Here is a 23729-nt window from a genome sequence, read left to right on the forward strand (position 1 = left end):
TAACAGTCTTTTAATTCTACTGCACAAAGCAAAAGGCAAGTTTGCCGAGAAGGTTTTTTTTTTTTTTTTTTTTTTTTGGTCAACCTAGTTACGTCCTCTCACCATCTGCTGTGGGCTAAATTAGATAGCTTTGTGCTAACGCAGCAGTGATCCTCCTGCCTTGAGTTCCCTTGGTTATTATTGATATAAGAACTGCTGGAAAACCAAGTAAACAACTTCAGGAAATAGGAAAACTCTGTCTTGCTGCTGCTTTCCACGTTCTAGAGAAAGTGGTTCACAGAGCAGGCAATTAAAAAATATAATAGAGGAGGCATTGTTAAGCATGTTGCCTTCATTGAAAGGGAAACCTCACCCTCTCGAAATTACTCTTCTCATTATATGAAGTCAATGAACCCTGTAGCTGCTCGATATTGTGTGAATTATAGAGCAACTTGCTGATATTTGAGATATTACTGTTCGATCTTTTGTTTTTTCAATAGACGCATACAGTGTGGATAATAAAATAGGAGGGAAGGGCAAAGAATTAGTAGCATTAGTATTTTATTACTGACAAAGGGAGTTGATAATATAAATACTTTTATCTTTGCTCTTATATAGTTTGTTCATCATTTACAATATAATCTACTTAACCATGTACAGTCATTTGAAGTTGTGATTTTTTTTTTTGTTTATTAACATTTCGTAATTCTCTCTCATTATTCTCATTATAAGCATCTCTCTATAATAATCCCAATATCCATTTTGACATTACAAAACAATACACAGACTTTATGCTATTACTTAAGTAGTGTTTAATGATGAAAAGGTGGTGGTTTCTGTAAATCCCAGCATTGTTTTTACTTGGTATCAGATCACAATCACAAGTCATTTATTGTCAGAAAGGCATTTATGAAATTGTATGCTTGGTACATTTTGTTGTTCGGTAAACCATTCTCTAGAGATGTCTTCTTAAAAGTATGACTGTGTTTTTATTAATACCAAGAATAGGCTCTTTTTTTTTCCTTGTGTACATTAATACATCAGCATATCATGGAGCTTAACAGCATAGTTGTACATTCAGTGATGACTGATCAAAACCCCCGTTAAATAGGAGTAGTCATTAATTAGGCTCGTGACTTACAGTGCCATGTGCAGACAATGTGATTTCAATGAGGATTTTAATAAAATTCATGAGTTCATAAAACACACACACACACACACACACACACACACGCACACACACACAAAGTCAGATTTCGATCTCTAGACTTTGCTCATTTCAACACAGCCGCCCTAATCTTCAAAACTCTGCGGGCATTTCCAGAAAGCAGCTGCACACGATAACTAATAGGGAAAAAGGAGCAGTTATGAATGTCATTTGCAGAGACTGCTTGCAGAGTGAGAGAGTGAGAGACCACAAGAGAGACAGAGGGGATAGGGGAGGGAGCAGAGGGAGGCTGATTGAAGGTCTTAATGTTACATTTTAGCAGCAATTTGAGAATGTTTTCACCCCCCCCAGGAGTGTCACTCAAAAGCTCTCAGGGAAAAAGCCTCAGAGTGGAGACCATCTTTACATCTGGGACTTGCAAATCACAGAGGCGAGATCACTCCCAGTATGAATCCTAAATCGTGCCTTTTCCTCGCCTCATCTCTATCGTCTTTTTTTTCTCTCTCTCTCTCTGCGATGAGTCCCAGAACAGCCAGCTTTTCTTTCTTTTTTTCCTCTCCCAGGTTCTCCCCCATGATGGCTGCTATAATTAAAGAGAGTGGTCAGGGAAAGAGAGAGAGAGAGAGAGAGAGAGAGAGAGAGAGAGAGAGAGAGAGAGAGAGAGAGAGAGGACGGGGAGGAGTGGGGGGGATTTCTACGGCTGTTCTCCAACTCGTTACCAGATGTTTAGAGGTCACTCCAGTTTATACACACACACACACACACACACACACCCACACACACTGAAGAGTTTTGAAATGCTGTTGCAGAGTGAGAAGAAGTAAAAAAAAAAAGAACAACAAAAAAACAGATACATTCATGTGGACTGATTCTTAGTGTTGATGTGTTTTGATAGTGTTTGTCATTCGTCTGAGGTGACAGTGGAGAGAAGAAAAAGAAACTGTGAAAAAAAAAATGCTATTTTTCACAACCCTGTCTAAATATGGTTCAACACAGAAGACAAAACTTCAAGTAAAAAAACAACTCCATCGACTTCATCAACATGATCTATCACTTGCTGACAGTGCTTTCATATCCCTCCAATACCATAGACGGGAAACTCATATTATATGTTATGATGGTAATGTCTAAATGGTTCGGCTCCTGCTGCTCGACAGGTAAAGTGAACGAATGTGTCTTTATCAGGAGGAAACATACGCCTAACTTCCTCCTGCCTGTCGGGTAAACACCATTTTAACGGAGAGAAATTATGAGAATGTTCCTTACGGCAATCTGATGAGGAAATATGGTGCAGCCCTATCATGATGTGTTTGTCATATAAACACATTCTTACCTCTGTTTTGGGCTCGAGTGTTTTCCAACAAACATGTTGTGCCCTCTATAATGTCAAGAATCGCTCATGCAAGGATATAATATTGCTAAATATTTGTAACTTTGCTGATATAAACGCAAACATTCACTTGTTTGAAATGAAATTAAATAAAAACGTAAAAGTACCGGCAATTCGTTATAATCCTACTCATAGGTTAACCCTTCTTTGTTAACTCAGAGGGTTTGGATTTTATGTTAAAAATGTCCTGCTCAGACTTGAGATATGCACATATAATTTGATATTCACACAAATATTCCATTGTGAGAACACAGGAACACTTTTTTTCAAGTTCAAGTTCAAGTCCTGTGACTTGAATCTCCAGTTTCATTTGACCTGCGGTCAGTGTCTGCATGTAGTCAGGCCGGTTGCCTCAGACCCTGATGTGACCCCAGCCCACATAGCCCATGGAAGTATGCCAAGCCAGCAGCAGACTTGAACCTGAAGTAGCTCCAGACCAACATTTTGCCTGGTGATTGTCCATTCTGCTCCAAGAGGGAAAGCAGCCTCTTGTCTTCCGGCCTGCCCGGCAGCAAAACCGTCCTCATCGCGGATTCATGTGATGCCGAACGTTGTAAATAACATTCTGGTAAGGCAGTGGTCCACATTGCACCACATGAAAGGATCAAGTGACAAAAATCCTCAGTATTAGTGAAACTAGAAGCAGGGGCTATGGAGAGAGAGAGGGGGGCAGCAAATAGTTCAGGAATCCAGCAGATGGATCCAAACATTTGCTGTACTAACATGAGCCAAGACCAGCAAAGCTCCCCATCGCCTCAAACTCAGGACTGTTTCCGAAAGGTGAAAATATCCCGGGTTTTGGAGCCTTTCTTGCCCTTCGGTGGAGGTGTGGGGGTGGGGTTTGGTGAGGGCGAGGGGGTGGATGACGGGGAGGGCGAGGAGGGCTGGGGGGTGGAAGTGCCTCCATAGGGGCAGCTCTGCGAGTCTGGGTGTTCACCGGAACACTCCACAGTGGGGATGTAGCGGCTGTCCCACATCCCCGGGCCACACAGTTTACAGAGGTCGTGTAGGCTGCATGGGATTCTGGGTAGGAGGCGGAACTGGTAGAGGAGGCTGCGGGCCTGGAAGAGCAGGACGAAAAGTGGCAAGATGAACTATAATATGTTGCAGATTTGAAAACACAGTGGATTAAAACATCAATGCCCTTGACTCTCAGCTAAAATACAACAAAACAATGTCAAGGTCAACAGTGCAGCACGTTACCTAAAGCTAAAAAAAAGAAGAAAAAAAAGCCATGCCTGCTCTGGGTGCAAAGTCTCAGGCAAACAACAAAAGGAGTTACACCCGCTGCATGCTAACATGAACTCACTGCCTGTGGTTGCAGCAGTACCAACACAGCATCCATAAACATGAGCATGCAGGCACAGACTCAGTAGCAGGGATGCATATCATAAATCCTCTGCATGGCACGGCAGCATCTCATTCCTCAAGGCCTCTGTGTGCAGGTTACAGTATATCATATGCTTCTCTGCAGCATTGGACAGGGCTGCTTGATGCAAACACAACCCTAGTTTGAATTCAACATCATGCAGCGCTATTTGCTCATAAACCAGTTACTATTCAGATATTCTGAGATTAATGGATGTACTCTGGGTAAAAAGCACAGGGCTTAACGGAGCCTCATAAACACAATCGTTAAATCTCACAACATGCCATAAAGGCAAGGAAAGCCGGAGCATTTACTGCTGCGTACCTTACGTAGCACCAGTTCTCCATTCATGTGCATGGAGAGGTTGCTGAAATGAAGCAGCATTTGGTCAGTGGCGAGCTGCTGTTCTGTCACATCCTCTCCGTAGAGAACAATGATGGCCACGCACAGGAACAGGTGGAAATAGTCCGTCTATGAGGGGAGAAAAACGGGGTGAGTGAGGGGGGTCGGTACTGGAAGACAAATGCAGGGATATCTCCAAGTGTTCTGGGACCTAATAGACATTAGATATTATAGATATCATAATTCCAATATGAAATGACGGCATGGTTACAGTTCTCTGTGTTTAGCCATGCCTTTGCTGAATGGAACAATTTGAAGATTACCACAGGACAAAGACAAAGAGCAGAATGCAAACAGAATGCAAATGATGAAATCCTGTTTAAGGAAAATGCAAATTATGGGGGCAGTTAATATTTGAAAAAACAAGCTGTGGGATGAAAAGTAAATCGAGGGCTTGGTTTGAAAAATGTATAATAAAGACTTGTTTTTGTGCGTATGTGGAAAGTACGGTTATTTATCATGTGCATCATAACAGTGTCTGTTAGTCAAATAGTTTAGATGACAAAAGCAGTTATTGTAATACAATATGTCTCCCATTTTCACAGAAAAATCAGATATCAATCAGAAATTCTTGCTTCTGGTCTGTGTGACATTCAACCGTCTAAACTGGGGTTTTACTCTGCTATCTCTTCTATCGGCACCTGTAGCTGAAGACCAGAGCATCTAGCAGAGAGCCTGAACAGATGGCACGAAGCAGAAAGACTGATATTTGACGCTGCCTCAGCGGGAAGGGGTGTTAAGCTCTGTGTCGTGGCAGTGAGGGCAACACAGCTACAAGTTTTAATGGACACTGATACAAGACAATATTAAAACTGACCACAGGTCACCTGCTTCAGCTTCCATCCATCAGATACGACTGTAGTTTTTAATATACATACATTCATAAGGCTGTTATAAATTTGAACAAAATCAAAATGTGGGATTTTATGATGTGTTCAATCTTTAAAGAACTGCTAATCCCTGTTGAATTAATCCATGAAACCCCCAAAACCAAGAAGTAATATGACATTTTTAAAGAAATTTAGGAGGATTACAAAGGTCTGGGTTGACAGGCTTTTAAAGGAATAACATGGACTCTTTATATTATTAAAATTCTGCATGCCCTCTGAAAAATCATCACAAATGTAGTGCCGTAGTAAAAAAAGACGCCTCCGTGCATTCGTTTATGCAAAGTTTCTCACACAAACTTGTGTATGCAAAGGAGCCGTTAGGACTTTGCCCTGACCTGGTAATGTGCCCAACAAGCCTCCCACATGCGCAGAGCCTCTGTGTCGGGGAACTCTCGTTTGAAACAGAGCAAGATCCAGCGATGGCAGAAGAGCAGCTGAAGGCCGTCCTCTCCCAGTCTGGTGAGGTGCTGGTGGAAGCGGGGCAGCATGAGACGCAATAGCTCCCGCAGGTACATCTGAGGGGCAGGTCGGAGACGGGGTACAAACACGTCAAACATTTTATAGTGATATTTTCATATTCTTAGGCTAGAATTATGCTTCTCCATGCTGCATATAAGCAAAAATACACAGATGTTGGTCACATTTGTGGATGGATTCAGCGTCAGGTAGAAGACATCAGGAACTGAAACACACCAATGAGAGTGTGACATATACTGACTTACTCATTATTGTTTTAAAGATTTCTATTAGGTTTCTTTAACACAATTTTTTGACAAATTGTGATTGTACCTGACATATAAAAGTAAAGTGCCTTGAAGAGAATTAAATGTTCCTGTGCTATGCACATGTGCATGCTGGGCGATGTTGAGATTTGGGAAGTGTGCACAGGAAATTCTCTGCAACCCTTTGCAACCTATTAACACTCTTCTCTCTTTGCAAAGATGCTTAGGGTTAGTTTTTGATTGAAAAAAAAAGTAGTTCTATATAATTATCAGAATCATTTTATCATATTTTCTTTCTTGGAGTGTTGCACTCGGTTGTACACGTGAAAAGTGACAGAAATCGTTTGTCAAGAATGAAAGCATCCATCTTATTTTCATCCGTCAACGAAAAGGTGTGGAGGGGCGGAAGTTGCCGAAGCTATTCAACCATCTGACAAACACTGTAGCCTGCTGTTATTTTCTCCACACGCATAATTCCAACAAACAAATACAGCTCTTTTTGTAGAAACATCCTACCAGCTGCCTCTCCATGTCCTCATCACGCGGTGAACTAATGAAGATGGTATTCTCCATGAGGCCGACGAAGCACCAGAAGGTGTCGCTTTCATCCTGAATCTCAGTGAGCAAGGGGGCCACCAGGTCAGACATGCCCTGGCAGTAGCCCATGTCTGGATTAAAAACTGCATAGTTGAGCAGAATTCGCCTGAGGGGGGGAAAGAGAGAACAGCCATGGACAACTTAGCGCTGTTGTAACATCTCAGCAGAAAACAGAATATCTAATAGGAATTATGGAATAGAGGCTCATAAACACTCATAAACATTTCAATTCTTGGCTTCTTTTTTTTTTGAGTCTCTAGTATAGAAATGTTCATGACACTGCAGCCCAGCCAAACCACTGAAATGTATGGTCCCACCCAAACACTCTGAATGATCCAACATGTGCTCCATTGCTGGTAATGCCCAGAAAAACATGACAAGCCCTGCTTTAGCTGTTGCTATGCCAACTCCTCTGGTAACCAGGGAGCTAATTAATGATCTTTCTTGTCCCCCCCACACCCCCTCCTTTTTTTTGTGTGTGTATGGATATTACTTTGAAGTAAACTTCCCTGGCGATCCTCAAGGACTATTTAAACAAAAGGAAGACCTTGAGGACATTTTTATTGTTATCAGGATAAATTTAAAAACACTGAAAAAATGGATGTCATTTGGAAAAACTAAGAGAGGGAGGCAGACTTTGTAGTGGTTTTGTGTTTGGAAAATTAAAGATGCCAGTATCTTCTGTGACATATCCGTCCAATAGATGTGAGATATCCGAGGAAGCATGAGGTAAGTGGTGTGCATGTGGACATGTGGGGCCCTACACACAGCATAACACATAATACCTAGACAAATACCAGGAGCCTCGATGAGAGTCACTAAACTAATATGCTATTTAAATCCTTGTGCTCCTCGTTTAGAAAGCCATTAGCTCTGAGTATGCATCAAAAGTGCTCAGACGGCTTAGTCAGAGTCAGTAAAGCATGAAACTCATTTGCAGCTCCCCCAGGGTTCAGAATATGAAATGAATAGGTACGCCTGTGCGTTGGGCCGAGGAATGGGAATGATAAGGATGGATTGAGAGAAGGTGACAGAAGGAGAGGGCAAAAGAGACTGAGATAGAGATCGGGAGTGGGGTGTAAAAAAGAAAAAAGATGAAGAACGGGGGGGAGAATGTGAAGTGGTCTGACCTCATGATCTCCACGTTGGGGTTATTCTCTCCTCTGAAGAAGTGGTTGCTGCGGTCTGTTCTCACCACATCTTTATCCACTGTGAACTGGACCTTTCTCCAGAACTCACTGTGCTCCTCCGGGCTCATGGACAGCCTGAAAAACATGCACACAACACCAGGCGGAAATGAAAAACGTAAGATACATGCAGAAGAGAAACTGAATCCTGCAGCTGTTTTCTTTATAAAGAAGGAGTTTCCAGATTGTGACAGAAAGTTTTCAGGGCACATTCTCTGAGGAAATTAAGGTAATTAGACTAAAATAAACAAATTAAAAAAAACAAATTGCACCCCCCCCCCTACAAAAAAAAAAAAATAATAAAAAATAAATCAAATAATCTCTACCTCAAATGTTACTCTGGTGTAAAACGAATAGTTATCTGCAAATGAACTAAAAATGTGGGGGTGGGCAAGCAGTGGACTGAAGGGGCATTTCATCAGTAAGAGCTCCACTGAGGATAATACCCCAACCATAAACCCACCCCCACCCCTCATCTATCCCTCTAAATGTTAAGGACCATATTAGTAGTGTACTCTGTGTATGGCACTAATGTACTCAAGTCCTAACAAGCAGAGGGGATTTAATTAACACTGTTTGTTTTCCATGTGGCCCCACCAGGAATAATGAGCGCACACCTGATGCAACGCCATGCAACTGTTTAGTTTCGGTGCCAAGTGTTTGTGTCGTTGGACCCTCCTGAGCCACCTTTCTATCTTACCCTCTCTCCTGAGGATGTTACTCGGGAGTCCAGTACATGTTTTTATTATTACGTATTTCGGAGCAAAGTTTACAAAGGCACATTATCGTACCACTGCCCTTTATTTTTAAAGATTTTTTTTAGCTTTATTTGATAGAGACAGCTCAAGAGAGAGTGACAGGAATGTGGGGAGAGAGAGACGGGGAATGACATGCGGGAAAGAGCCACGGGTTGGATTCAAACCCTGGCCCGCCGTAGCATGACTGAGCTAAACGACTGCCCAATGCCCTTTAGTTTTATTTATTTTATTTAATGTTTGTTTTTATAGGAGCAAGTACGAATCATGGACCAGTTCCTCCACAATATCACAGCATTTACAGGCTACGATAGTTAGTGTCTTTAAAATAGAAAAAAAGTAAATAAACACAAAAATGGCACACAAAGAACGATAAAATAAGATCAATGTAAAACTCAGTAACAAGCTCCAGATCATGACTCCCCATGAATCATTCATTTATAGCTAAATAATACGATTTAATTTAAGAGAAATGACATGATGCATGGTCTGAATTAAACCTGAAACAATTAGCGGATGGACAAGCAATTCATTAAAGCAATTATTTTCAGAATTGCTAATTTATTTAAAGAAAAATCCAATCCATCTGGTCTGAACATATGTAAATGTGTTTTTATGAACATTTATGTTACTGGCAGACAAGTGAATTTCCTCTTCTCTATCACAAATCTTTGGAATTTTTGTCACTGTTGAAAGAAATATATATAACCACTTCCTCTTCGAGCTAGCTGGGGGGGACATGCTTTTATTTCCAAGTAATACATGCATGTCATGTATTACTCACACAACCAGCTAAACGCTAGACGTTCTGTAATTTTGTAGCCAGCCACACTTGAAGGTGGAGGGAAAAGCCGGCTAACGTAGACAGGATGTGGACGCAATCTTATTTAAATGTGGGCATTATCTGTTGCACTGTTGTATCTGTTGTACATGTGAAAACTGACAGAAACAGTTAAGTCAAAAATGATAACACCCAGCTTATTTTAATCTATCCACAGATAGGTGTGGGGACTGGGGTTTTCCGACACTGATTTTGTTGCATTTGTTCCACAACGACAACATCCTAAATATTCACTTTTTGCCTTTTGACTCTGACTCTGCAGTAATCCAGACTTTGGTTAGTCAAAAGTCTGTTTACTTGTTACAGCTGGATTTTCTTCCACATGCAGCTGCTTAGTTATCCTCAGCTAAGGGAAAGGATACATGGTTAGGAGGCAGGGAACAAAACCGCAGACATGTATCCTTGCTCCTAATGATCAACTAGTGGCACTGGAGGCTGCTCTAGTCAAGCGGTCTTTAAAGGAATCCACATCAGAGTCAGAACAAGGGCTCTAATTACCTGACTTCTGATGTACTCAAAATGTTAATAGGCCATACAGATGAAACCTGTCCAATTATCATATTCATTATAGAGGAAGCAGCACAACGTGTGAAAATATGTGCACACTCAACCTTTGGTTGTGGGGAGAAGACAAACAGGACTCAGGAGTGTGCTTATTTATGCGTGTGTGCGTGTGTGTGTGTTTTTCCCTTCTGACAAGACGGTATTATCTGATAAGCGCTGACATGTTTTTTCTCCAGAGACTTTTTATTTCACACCCAGCACCTCCCCTTAACACTTCTCTGATTGTGCCTATTGATCGCTCACCGCCTGCAAAGAGAAGCCGCAACACACTCACATGTGGTTTAATGTTTGACTGACTGAGCGTTTGGCAGCCGATACTGCAGCCATGTCACACTTTATCTTCTGTTATCTTCACGGTGTCAAGAATCCTGCTGCGTCTTTCTCAGATTTTCTTTTCAATTAATTGAGTTCCCTCATCTAAAATGCATTTCTTTTTTTTTTTTCTCCAATTATTTTCAGGAAAAAGCCTGTATCTATTTCTTTCTCCTTGTTCCTCACCTCCTCTGCTGGATGTCATGATAGTGAGTGCGTTTTTGCAGCCTCCATGCCTCCCTCTCCTGAGAGGTGGAGTCATAGCTGTAGTAGTGTAGCAGGAAGGGCCACACCTCGCCACGGATGGATGGGTCGATACCACCGAAGAAGATGGCCTGGCAGAGAGTGAACACAGTGAGCACAAAGGGCAAACAGGGGGCACAGCAGTGAGGGACCACCTCTTAATTGCATGAGAACATATGAAACTGTATGCAGACAGTGATGCAGATCCTCAGTCTTCAACAGGGAGTCCTCATAGTGAATGCGGGGAGGCCAGCAAATTTTTTGTTGTGTGTGTTTTCAATGTCTGGCAGCAAATATTAACATGATTCCAACATATTATGAGATGCCACCCTATACATCATTTTCAGTCCAGTCTGATATAAAACACAGTATTATACAGCATACAGTATGTAGTAGGGGGCCCCTGCTCCATCTCTTTATCAGCTACAAGGTCCTTGGCATAAAAAACACTGAAGACGTAGGTGTAGATGACACAGCCTACACTGAACTATCCCCTTACTGAGTTCCAGTAGATGTGTTATTTCACAAGTGTTGCAAAATGTTGCACAAAAAAAAACGAACAGCGCATAATGTGCATGTCCAGCTAAAACAGTGCTCCTCTGTTCCCACATTTGTGTGTTTACTGAGGAAATGTCTTGGTCACAGTCTAACTGCCACTGAGTCATTTCAGTAAGATGGTAAACCTTCAGTTGAGTCAAATAAAGAAAACTGAAATGACTCACGCTGGGGGGACACTGGCCAAACCAGCACACTCATTTAGAGACTAAATGTGCTGATTAAAAACGAAACTTATACACAGTGGGGAGGACTTTAGAAATTACTCTCAGATTCAGAGGTAAGACTGAAACAGAAAGAAAATATAACTGTGTGGGGGATTTATTGACATGATCCCACAGGATTGTAAAAACATGCATATGCACACAGACATACCTTTCGAAGCTTATATTCCTCCTCCACCTGCCCATTGTGGTTGAGGTGACGCAGCCAGGTGGTGACGTCCAGCCGCCGATAAAGCTTCTCCTCTGGATGGGTCTCAGCCGACGGCAGAGTGGGCCTCTGGATGGAAAACTGCATGCAGGATTTCTCAACTGACACCTGAAAGAAAAGAAAATCTGAATAGAAAACTCGGAAAACAAAAAAGCTAAAATATATTTCTAGATGCCAAGCAGGCATTTTTGGACTGAAACTCCACCTGGTCTTTAAGCTGAGTTTCCCTGCAGCACTTCCACTGTTGGAAGACCTCAGCCAGCTTGTCCAGGCCAGCATGATGGAAGTGGAGGATTTTATATTGGCTCTCTCTGCTGGCTATCACCAGCTGGCCACTGGTACACGCCTCATCACTGCAACAGCACAATAAAGATTCACATCAACCATCTCGGATGAGAGATTTTAAGGAATGTGTTAACCCAAGTTTAATTTGACTTATTTCAAATCATATCCACAACTAATTTTACACAAATTATCATCAAACAAACCAACACCTGCCCTGAAACCTTCAACACAGCGTGAGACACTGCACAGTATTGTGACACGTTTGACTCCCGTCTGACCTGAAGAAGAGCCTCAGCGACCTCATGTGACCCAGGTCCACCCTGAAAACGCCGCACAACTGCTCCAGAGCTAGCACCTTCTGTTGCTCCTCCCACCGCGCGCCCTGCGACTGGCTGCTGCTCTCGGAGGGGGCGTGGCTGTCCAGGCTGGAGGCGGAGCTCGCAGAGTGGGTCATGGACTCCTCGCATAGCTCCCTGGTAAAAACAAAAAACAAACAAAAACAAAAGACATTTCTATAAATTAGAATTTAATTTGGAGGTTCGCTGTATGAAAGTGAGCCGAGTCATTTTTTCCCAAAAATTAAAATGGAGTTAAACTAAATGGTGCTGCAAAACAATTTCTACTTCCTTGTACCGCATTCTTCTGTGTGGAACATTAATAATAAACACCGTGTAAACAATGGCCAGTGATGTTTACCCTACCCCAGCGATAATAGTGTAGACCTATATGCTCAGTACTGCCTTGTTGTTTTGGGTCTCAATATGGTTCAGGAAAAAGGCTGAGAATGGGAGGAATGCATGGAGGCTTCTGAGGACACACACACACACACACACACACACACACACACACACACACACACACACACACACACACACAGAAATCTGTACACACACAAATCACACTGTCTGCTGTCCAGTTTCCCCTGTCATTCCCCCCATGGCCAGCATGTTGTTCCCGGCACTGAAACCTGAGCCGAGGGTTTCTCTCCTCTGAGAGGAGACACACTACACATATATGTACAGAGACACACACACACATGTCAACACAGAAAAACAGACACAACTGTGTATGTGACCAAATCACAAATATGAATCCTGCTGCACAGCAAAAACACACACAAGTTCTTTAATGATAAAAATCACCGGCTGGTTCACTGTCATTGTCTTCATCCTCTTTCTCTCACTCACACACTCACACTCACACACACACTCACACACACACATAAACATTCACACAAGTGAATGGACCATGCCTAATGACCATAATGCACTCTCAAACACGTCTGGAGACATGCTAATGCTGAGAAAGAGACCAACAGAGAAATGTGTTAAACCCGCTGACATTTGAGAAGCAGGCGCCTAAATGAAGTTATTTGCTTACTGCCTGCTAACAAATGCACTTATGGTCTATTTATAAGATTAAAACCAGAAGTCATTTCATTTTAAAATGTATACCTCTAATATGAAAAAGCAGTTCCCCTCTGGTTTGAACGGATGTGAATTTATCCCTCTGTGAAATGTCACATATTTTCACCCAGTAATCTATTTTCTATTTTCTAAATTTTACAGGTGAAGACAAGTGGTATGCACTTTGAAAAGCCGAGGTGGGCAGGCCAAGTCTAATCTATCGCACCCTGAATCAATCATGTCTGGCTAATCATTTTCCCGTTAGCAGATGGGAAAATAACAAGGCTGATCAATCCAAGCTGCAGTTTCCTCTGCTATCTAGTGATTTACTGCTCTCTGTCTCATGTATCACGCCACAAACCAGACTGTGGAATACAAGGAGACTGGGAGAGAGGCACAGAGGGCTCTGGTAAGGGACTTAAACAATCTGAAATATGGAGGGGCTCCTTAAAAAAGGACTACTGTACTCGCTTTTTCATAACTCCAATGACTGTCAAGCTCGGGGTGTTAACAAGCCCTAAGAGGCCATTTTACAGCAGACATTTCCTTCACTCTTCTTGCATGCTTAAAATACATGTGCAACTAAGATGTTTTTGCATATTTTTCCATGTGGAAATAAAAGTGCAAAAACTGTGGAAAACACAGCGAGAAAGCACATGATTCTTGGCATTACAGAACGGATCGTACGCTGCGCTGCATCCAAGCGTAAACTTAACGACTGATTAACAGCGTCTGTCAGTGTCAATAGCCCGATTCTGTTCCTGTACTGTAGGCAGCAGCCAAGCCTTAAACTGTACAGAGAGTACATTATGTAAACAAGATGTTTTGATGGAGTCGGGCTGCTGCAACTGGCATGTCCCACCAGATCAAACTGCCCCGAGGCCCTTCATAACACCTCTCTCCACATACATGAGGCTTTGCCCTGGGGGAAGGTGCTGCCAGGTCACCCCGAGAATCAGGACCAAGTGCTACAGGTCTCCGGGGACTCATAGGCCCTTCAGCTCTTCGGCTCCCTGGGGGTGGGGGGTGGGTGAGGGAGGTACTCGGGTGAAAGGAGGTGGTGTGAGCTCTGCAAGTGGTCAGTACAATTTAACATTTTTTCTCATCAATTAATCATGAGGAGAATTAAAAATCCCAGAACCAAATCAGCACGATCAGGTGTAATCCTCTACAAAGGACCCTCAAAAGGGTTGCAAGATAAACGTGACGGGCGCTCTGAAAAGTGTTTTTTCTGATACCAACGACCAATTAAAAACAAACGATTTAAGACTTTTACTTACATTTATTGTGACTTCTAAAACCAAATGGCTGCACCAGCGATGATTTACGTGTTCTATTAAACCAGCTGTGTCATTTATTAGATCTCTGTTTTCACGTTCATATTAAAAGGGCATTTTCTGTTGATCAATGTCAAAAAAGCTAATTAAATTTACTATGACTCAACGTTATAAAATAATAAAAGGGGGACCAACAAACGATAGAAAGCTGAAAAAACAGTTTTTCTGCTACGAAATGTTATTTTTATTGATTTCTTTTTATCTTCTTCAGGCCTCTGAGTGTAACCAATGATGGGTGGATGAAAGAAGAAGAAATTCGTTTTAAAAGGCGAGACACAAGCCAAAAATGTCGAAAAGCACTTATCTGAGATATAATTACAATCAAATTCTGTGAAATAAAGCCTCAGTAGTACACACTGACAGTCAACAGTGGTTTCATAAAGTGCTGTTAAACTTGAAAGAAACTTGTTAAGAAGCTTGACAGAGATTGCTGTGGATTTCTCTCCCACCACTCTCCTCTTTCTCCCCCGCCTTTTCATCCGCTCTCGCTCTCCCATACGTGGTTCTTTCTCTTTGAATGATTCCAAGTGACATGTTTCCAGTTCCTGGCCCCTTAACAGTGTCAATTAAAGCAAGAGAGAGAGAAAGAGAGATTGAGTGGGTTCCAGGGTTTTGGCTGCTGCTCCGCTCTCTTCAGTGCTCTAATCCGGAGAGCTGACATTCAGCCCAGCACAACAACCCCGGGAGCACTGGGAATCAAAGGGCTTCACACAGACTTTAGTAAGGGAAGGAGAAGGGGAGGGGAGGGGGAAGATATTTGAGAGGTGGGCAACACCGAAAGAAACAATATTGAGAAAAAACAGAGAGAACGAGCGAGAGGAAGAGATGCAAAAAGTGGAAGGAATGCACGGATAAGGGGGTTAGAGGAGAATCCGAGAGCAGAAGGAAAAAAACGAAGTGCCAGAGAGACAGTAACACTGAGTGGAGCACAGAAGAGCAGAGGAAGAGAAGGACAGAGTAAAGGTTAGAAGCTGTGAAGCAGAGAACGCTGCCAAGTCACACACTGACTGCACTTACAGCAAGCCGGGGTCTGAGAGTGGTTAGAGAAGGCTTAAACACACATTGACTCGCTCTCGCTCTCTCCTTGACATACACTGACACAGGCTCACACATTCTGGGCAACATGTCAGGCCAAATAGCTGTGTGAGGAAACGACCACGGAGGGAATCATAAAGTCAAATGAACATGAGGTTCGAACACAGCAACACAATCAACTGTCCAGATGGCTCTCTTGATTAGAGAACAGTCTCTGGAAGCACTGAGGTTTTGGGGTTTGTGGGATTTGGGGACTTATTTGGGGCCATCTGTGATATTATAAAACATTTAGATTAAGAGCTGCTTCAAGCAAATGAACCCATCTTGAACTCTGAGAACGAATTCATGCCTCCTACTGAAGTCATCTACCTGCTGTCACTCTCAGGGGGACACTGAGTCGTAGTGCAGTTAAGCCACCATGTGGCCTCAGAGTGTAAACCATCCCTCATGTGATCAATTCTTTTCTTTTTGGCTCCACCTTGTGGCAGTTTAGAGCTACTGGAAAAGTAACAAATAACAATATAAGGGCAGATGTGAATGTGACAGTGTGGCTAATTCCAGATAAAAAAAAAATGAAATGTGGGACACGACTTAGAAATGTGTCTTCGGGTACATTTTAATTTAATTTATTAATTGTAAGGATGTAGGAAATATAGGAGTGAAAACACACACACAAGGATTTACATTTCTTCTATAATCCCTTAGATCTGTTTGACAAAAATAATCTTTTCTGTCTGCGAAATGTGTCTCATGAGTCTTCACTAGCGACACTAACACTGTATATCTTTGCACTGAGGCCACGTCCTCAAGGTATTTGGAGTGTGTTTACAGAGCACCTTGAGTATGCTGTTGGCTGCCTCCATGTTTTTCACTAAATAAACTAGAATTTGACTGTTTTTAGGACAACAAAAGCAACTATGCAGCTGTTATGTGTAAACATAAAATGGCACTTGTCACACTTATAATAGCAGAACAATTTCAGGGAATCCTCAAGGACTGAGAATAATTCAAAGAGGCTGAGTTGGAGACATAGTTGCACATTTTCCCATTTGTTCTTCAATCAAAATCTGAATATAACTAATTTGCATAATTGCTTTTTTTAAATGAATGAAGCTGACATCATTTTTCATGATGCGTTTCTGTCATCTGTAATTGTCCACCATCACAATTACAAAAGCGCCCACACAATTAAACCTTATAAAGTTGAACAGCAACCAGCAGCACGTGTTAGCTTTAACAAAAGCTCTCCTAATTACTGTTTTTATTTCTTTTAGAGACAGTTACAAACATTAAACCATATGGAACTCCTCCGTGCAACAAATGCTTTTATATTTGACAGAACAAGCTCTGCTTTTGAGATGCTCCTCACTGAATCGAAAGTGGCAATAAAAGATTCAGCAGTGAGCACAATTAGACCCCAAAGGGCTATAAAGACCAGAGCCGACATAGATATAACTGAGATATTAAATATATATACAGAAAAAGGCGAGGCAGGAATATGCTGCCATCACAAAGTACACGACTGGAACAGCTAAGAACATGTCGCTCCACCAGAACTAACGCGGTGCAACAGAAAGCAACTCATGTGTCAAAGTAACAAATGGGGACAAGAAGCTTTGAATTTGGTCCAGTGCTGAATGAGAGTGCTGAAGTCTTCAGCCGTGAAACAGGCTACAATGTAATCCAAAATATGTCCATTAAAAGTACTTGTTTTTACCACTGACTGGCTCAGATTGTTATTAGAAATGTCAGAGAAATGAAATGTTTTCTGTTCCTTTCGCCTGTTCTGCTGTGTCACCAAGTCTCTCATTTGGAGCTCTCAGGACAGGTGGGGTGACTTGTTGCAGGAAGTCAACAGTGGAAACTCGAGCATAGTAAGGGACTGACCGGGAAGAGTTTTATTTTGTTGGAGTATAGAAAGTGTCAGCAACAGGCAGAGAATGGTGAACAAGCTGCTGCAAAGATGCAAAGCTCTGGAGGCTGGTGGTGCTCCTGTGGGTGGTGTGACCGTATGCCCACAAGGAAGATTACACATTGTAAACATATTTCATTTTTTAGGGTCCTTTCCATAATGTTGTCTGACACTTATAATAACAGTTTGAAGTGGTAAAAAAAAAAAAAAACACTTTTAATGGACGTAACTGGACTTGTTGTCCATGTTAGTCACTATGACACAAAAAACGTGGAAAAATAACAGCTGAAAAATACTGATGTTATCCTTTAAAGAGGTACAGTGAGAGTACAGACACCAGATGTTTGCTGTTGTTGCTGATACGTACTCAGAAATGCTACAAAAGTATGAGATGAGGAAAAGAGGGGCGAAAACAGAAGGGTATGACATGCAGGGGCACTGCGGTTATGTAGGTATTCAGCTACAAGGTGTCCAAAACATCCTATTTTTCATAATCTGTGGGACAGTAGTGGGGTGGTGAGTGAGGTGGACAGATCTTTTTCCCACCACTGAATGACAAAACTAATAATAAACTTAACTCTGCTGTGTAAAAATAATAAAATATAAATCATGGACGCATCACTCACCTGCTTTCACTGTCCAGAAAGACAGAGCCGCTGCTTTCACAGAGAGCCTCGCTGACGGGAGACAAGCAGAAGGGGGAGGAGAAAGTGTCCGAGTCCGAACCCATGGTGCTGTCCCGACTCACTTCGTCCGACAGCTCACAGGAGCCCTCGTCGCCCTCCTCCCCCGCCGAGGGCAGCTGCTGCTGGTGAGAGGAGGGATCCCCTCCTGCTTCTACCACCAGGCTGTGGCTCTCTGCGGAGGTGCTGCTGGTAATGTTCCTCTCCTCATCCTCATCGTCTTCCTGGGCTGCTGGGTGACGGGAGTGGGGTCTGGAGTGGACGGTTGAGTTAAAACACCATCAGTATCATGTACAATATGATGAAACAGGGCTTCTTTGCGTGATATGGAATAAGAGGTCTTCTTTAAGAGATAGATTTATGAAACTTTTAAAACTGAATATTTTACTATCCATTTCTATGCACCCAAGTCATCTTAAAAGACACATTTTAAGAAAGGCTTTCTTACCGTCGGCCTCGGTGGCGTGCGTTCCTACGTACAGGGGAGCTCTCCGGCGTGATGTAGCGCAATGCCTCCTCATCGTGCCTCTGGATGCGGGAGTTGGGCACCCAGGTCAAAATCAGAGTGGTGCCCAGGCTCTCATCTTTCTCCGTGTGCACACACAGGTAGCCTGTAGAGGGGGACATAAATCAGTTATAGAATAATAATGATGAGAGGAATCTGAATCAGGTAACATTAAGTAAGGAGGAAACGATAAGACTTTTTAGAGAGTGGCAGGCAGCTGCAACCCAAAGAATAAACACATGCAGATAAAGACAATAAAAGAGGTGACGACACAGAGAGAAACCTGACAGGTGAGTATTGGCCTTGCAGCATACTCACACACAGGTAAAAATGGAAGATAAGAGAGGGTGAAATTAAGGAAATGCTGCTAGTGTTCATACCAGGGCGTGGGTGAGATTAAAAACAAAGCTCACACTCGCACGCATTTTTAAAGCCACAAGGTCAGAATCACACGTCAACACATACTTAAGTCAAACAGAGGTAAAAGTATCAAAAGTCAGATTCTGCTATAAAAGAACTGCTGACAGGGGAACATCTGGCAACAGCTGGAAATACGGCGTCTGTTTTAGACTCATTTTTAATCTCAGACTGTAGAAAGCTTGACAGTATATTTGTGTTCTGTTAATCTAAAAGAAAAAGGACGAGAAGCTGGGAAAGGGAATGTGTCCTTGTTAGTTCCCTACAGCAGAGTACACATCAACATTCGTCCCGACTAACCTGGGTGGTGCTCTGCCAGGCCGGGCAGGGGCTCAGCAGGGTGCACACAAACATTATTTTTGGAGAAGATGATCTCGCCATCCAGCCCTGAGCGCAACGATGTGCCCCCTGCCCCGGGGTTAAAGGTCAGGAGGTCGGAGGCCTTGGAGGAGGCACGCCGCAGGAGCCGACCCAGAGACATCTCCTTAGGCACAGGGACACTGGGCCCATCCTCTGGATATTTGGGAGGGGAAAAGAAGGGACTTTAGGGAGAGAAGGGAAGGACAGTCCATGATGGACATGACATAAAGAGCAGAAGACATACAATAAGAGACAAAAGGAGACATGCCAGGTAAATATCTCAGCGTGGACTGAGGACAGGACTGCACAGAGACACCTACACTTCACCTCCTCTACATGCCTCTATTTACTGCAGTGTCCTTACTGCAGAATCCCCTCTGTACTTGTTCAGCATTTCCCTGTGCCACATTTTCTTTGTCGCCACCTGCACCCACTAACACAAACACATTCGCAGGATCTGTAGACACTGTACCAGTGTGTCACTGAACACGTCCCACCTTCTGTAAACAACGCGAACATATACCTTTGTGTGTACACGCGGAGACGTGTGCAAACACACTTTGCTACATCCGTGTGAAATTCTAAGCAGCTATCAGTAGCTGACAGATGGTGTCAATATTAGTGCTGAACTGAAATCAGCGCGTCACACCGGCAGCGTTTAACTTGATCGTCTGATTCAGAGGGAAAGTCTTGTGCGACGAGACAAACTTCAAGTCAAGAAGCTCTTTTGATGTCTCTGAGGGCTTTCAGCCCATCTTAGATTTTAGACTCAAAGAACACAAAAGGCAAAGAGAAAGTTTTAAAGAAGTTTGCTCATCTCACATTTATTCATTTCCTTTATCGTGAGCGTCTGCATCAGTGCACCCAATTCATGTGTGTAGCTTTGTTTTCTTGTCGGCTGAACCCTGACACATACTCCGCGCTCCAATCTGAGGAATGTTCCCTCCTTTTTCCTCAGAGGACATGTTTACATCTGCTTTATTAAGCAGGCACCCTACTTCCTGATGCCAGTCCACAGACAGGAAGTCTGCTGGCAAGACTTCCACGCATGACCTTAGAGGAGATTTACTGTAGTCCATCATTTGGCTTACATTTAAAAAACGTGGGTGTTTTTTTCGTGCAATACATTCTGTAAAAACAGGCTTGCAGATGTTTTTTATCATTTAGTCTATCAAAGTGTCAGAAAATTGTGAAGAACACTCTCCACATGGGCTGACTAGGAAGGGAACATTCCATTTAAAACGATATAAACCAAACCAAGTCAGAAAACATTTTATACTTGATAAAAAGGGGAGGACAAAGTATTTGCTTGCTACGAAAGCACCCCTCTATCCGCAAACCACAACATTACACTACAACTGAATATTTGCGGCCACTGGGCTATTTGCATACTAACTGCTTTAAACAAACTAACACCGAGCCAGTCTGGTCGTAAATAAGACTAACGCGGGTTAGGCTGACAAACATGCTACCTGAACATGATGTGCATAATGACTTAGAGTCTTAGACATGACACACAGCTGTTTCCAGCAGCCTCAGCAATAACACCAGCAGTGGCACATCCGATGCCGTGCTACTATCCAGTGGTTATTTCCGTCTGTGTGCGATTACAGAGCCACTCGGGTCAGTTTGATAGGACCCGTTCAAGCTGGCTGTTAAAGGACATTCATCTTTTATGCTGTCAACACCTCAGTGTGCTCGCACTCGGCCTCTCCTCTCTGACCTTTCGCTGTTTTATCAACTGACTCACATCCCTGAACTCAGTCTAGTCTCACTGTGGTCTGCAGAATAGTTTCTTTTTTTTCTCAAACTTTTAACAGATTGCCTGCCAGAAAAGAGAACTTTTACTAATAGCTTGAAATCTACACCATGGAAATATAACTGTGAGTATAGAAGCCACAACCTCCCAGAGTCTCAGCTTCTCACCTCTGGGCTATATTAATTAAGTTGTCACGCTGACATTTGAATAAAGGGGCCAATGCTGAATACCCCTTTACATCTGCGCTGTATACTGATGTGCCTGAGGCAGCTGAAAGGAGACCGGCCACAAAAAAAAAGCCTGAAAAACAAGGTTCTTGTGGACTGCAAACGATGGTAAGTTAAGAGGAAACTTTACGGGTGACTCAGTGGGAGTGTGTGTGTGTGTAGACTTTTATGGCTTTGCCACATCTTTTGAACATATTTGTCTTGCAGGAGAAGTGTTAAACTGAGCCTCATGTCATAAAGTTATATACTGCGTACCCTGAAATTTAATTACACCTCTTTGTGCAAGAGGTTCAAAATAGCCCCTGCAACCACACGCTGGTATGGAGGGATGTAACTTTTATTGGTGTTTGTTTTCATAGGAAAACTGATTGCATACTCCTGCTCTGTGTTAAATCGTGCTTAAATTTGTGATTAAACTTATTGGCAGGGCATATATATCGGCTGATATTAGCTTCTCCCATCTATACTTCGATATCAGCATGCAGGACAAGAAAAGCTTGGTTAAGTAGTTTGGAGACAGTAACGCCAAAACTGCCTACCGGAGAGCGCTGACAAGTTTATTTTCCAAATATAAAAAGTCACACTCAGGGACTAGAGTATATATCATGGACAGAATTATATAATCAAGGGATCCTTGTTAAAACTGGTTGTTTATGGCACATTTTCGTGTACAAAAAAAAGAATATAAGCCACTTTTTTTTTAACTCTTACATTTTAATATCTGTATAAGTAATCCTGCTTCGGCCAGGAAAGTTAAACAACATACAAAACTACACAAACTGCAGCCTTATGCATCACCTCCTCTCTAGCATGCATCAACATTAATATAAGTTTAGGCAGTATTCATGCATGCACACTGCAGGTATTTACATGCTACAGCTCAGTCAGTGTATACTACACATTTAGGTGACAGGTAGCCACATGCCTACCAAAATAAAAGCTGATTTCAAGGTGGTCTTTGCCTGTCCTGGAGATGCAGCAGAGGCGTGCCATAATGTCGGGGGCTCCATCAGCCCATCACTACACACACTTTGACAGGAGGAGGAGAGGGGAGGATGGGACGAGGCTTTTGCCACCACAGCACTATTTACACACAGGCCCAGACTATTACACTAAGGTATTATGTTGAGACTCTGTTTGTAGCATCTTATGTGCCACATAAATATTTTAGTTTAGCAGCCGAGACAAATGGCCGAAACCCTTAGCTAGTCACGGTGTCCGCGTTTTTTTTTTTCCCTTTAAAGTTTGTTTTTACTACACGAGACGACAATGTCACATTTACCAGCGTGTGTCGGAGAAATGTGTCGTTGTTGGCACCTGTTCCAGCAGGAGAAATGAATGAATAGCAGAGCAGCGTGTGGAGAGAAACAGGGGGGCCAAGCGGCTCACCTTCAGTCCCGCAGCAGAAGTCTACAGCCCATGTCGGACGTCCATCTCACAGCCGGGGCAGCCGGGGAGCGAGCAGCGTGCACCGGCGTCGTTTCACCGCCTTTCCCCCCTTTGGATTTAGCTCAGTTGTTACGGGCTTGTGAGTCTTGTTTGTATCCCTGTGTTTTCCGACAGTGACACCACACGTTTGACTGCTGCTCCTTCTACAGCAAAAAAACACACGTCCTGTTTTAACTTTCAAAATAAAATCCATCCTCTAGGAGAATGCGGCGCCGGTGTTTTATTTTGTAAAGCGAACGTGTCGTACTTCCTGTAGCTACCTGGTCGCGTGTGTCTAACTTGACGTAACAGATCCCAGACCAATCCCCCAAAATTTCGCCGCTTCCGGCATGTCAAAGGCTTTTTTTTCTATCACACCAACCGGGAATTTTAGATCTCACATCACAAACACACAGGAGAGACACCAGGGCACCACCGCATTTTAAAATACAAACGAATAAATATATTTTACTGTGACCAAAGGCATCATCCGACCCAGCCTACCTTAAAGATCTGACCCTTTTTTCATCATAAGTGACGTTTTAAAGGTCACTGGCAGAGCTCGCATGCTGTTGGTCCATCATCAGGACCAGAGCTGGAGTCAGAGCATCTCGTCACACAGCTGCTGGAGGCTTTACCTGTCCTCTTTTTAGATTTGGCAATGAATCATTTCTCTCCTCGCTGCATTAATAACATGCATTATATTACCTACAACCTATAAATTGAGGTTTCTTTTATTTATTTTGTTGGGAAAATATTGTTTTTTTTATTATACCCTTGCTAAATCAACAAAAGGGAATTGGTGGTAATTGTTGGAGACTATATGGGATGAATTATATCAATAACCTTCATCTTTTCTGCCTGGTTATTGTGCCCTATTGGCAAGAAATTCATAAACATATGTATTTGGAGTTGGTATTCTGATTTTATTTGAAGGATGGAGTAACAATGAAAGAAGAAATCTAGTAA

At 42.7% G+C, this 23729-nt stretch overlaps 1 protein-coding gene across 2 annotated transcripts; it reads right to left on the minus strand.

The window, feature by feature from the left end:
* Positions 1-774: 774 nt before the first annotated feature.
* tbc1d16 (TBC1 domain family, member 16) lies at positions 775-22935 on the minus strand. Of its 2 annotated transcripts, none has more exons than XM_019277253.2 (13): positions 22722-22935; positions 19287-19499; positions 18513-18675; positions 18008-18316; positions 11970-12164; positions 11612-11759; positions 11350-11514; positions 10363-10511; positions 7648-7782; positions 6437-6623; positions 5534-5713; positions 4231-4377; positions 775-3598 (listed from the first exon to the last, which is right to left on the minus strand). In XM_019277253.2, exons 2-13 carry the CDS (start codon positions 19465-19467, stop codon positions 3299-3301), a joined length of 2259 nt encoding a protein of 752 aa, XP_019132798.1. In that variant the 5' UTR covers positions 19468-19499; positions 22722-22935; the 3' UTR covers positions 775-3298. The 2 variants fall into 2 exon arrangements, with proteins under 2 accessions (XP_019132798.1, XP_019132799.1); XM_019277254.2 differs by having other exon boundaries at positions 19287-19528.
* Between the last annotated feature and the right edge of the window lie 794 nt (positions 22936-23729).

Source organism: Larimichthys crocea, chromosome XII (genome assembly GCF_000972845.2).
Source record: "Larimichthys crocea isolate SSNF chromosome XII, L_crocea_2.0, whole genome shotgun sequence".
NCBI lineage: Eukaryota > Metazoa > Chordata > Actinopteri > Sciaenidae > Larimichthys > Larimichthys crocea.

Bases quoted from the DNA above. Each gene is read 5' to 3' on its own strand.
- tbc1d16 (XM_019277253.2), bottom strand. From the start codon at position 19,467: ATGTCTCTGGGTCGGCTCCTGCGGCGTGCCTCCTCCAAGGCCTCCGAC. The intron at 18,676-19,286 runs GTTAGTCGGGAC...CCCCCTCTACAG, and splicing joins CCTGGCAGAGCACCACCCAG to GCTACCTGTGTGTGCACACG. The intron at 18,317-18,512 runs GTAAGAAAGCCT...CGTCCACTCCAG, and splicing joins GCACGCCACCGAGGCCGACG to ACCCCACTCCCGTCACCCAG.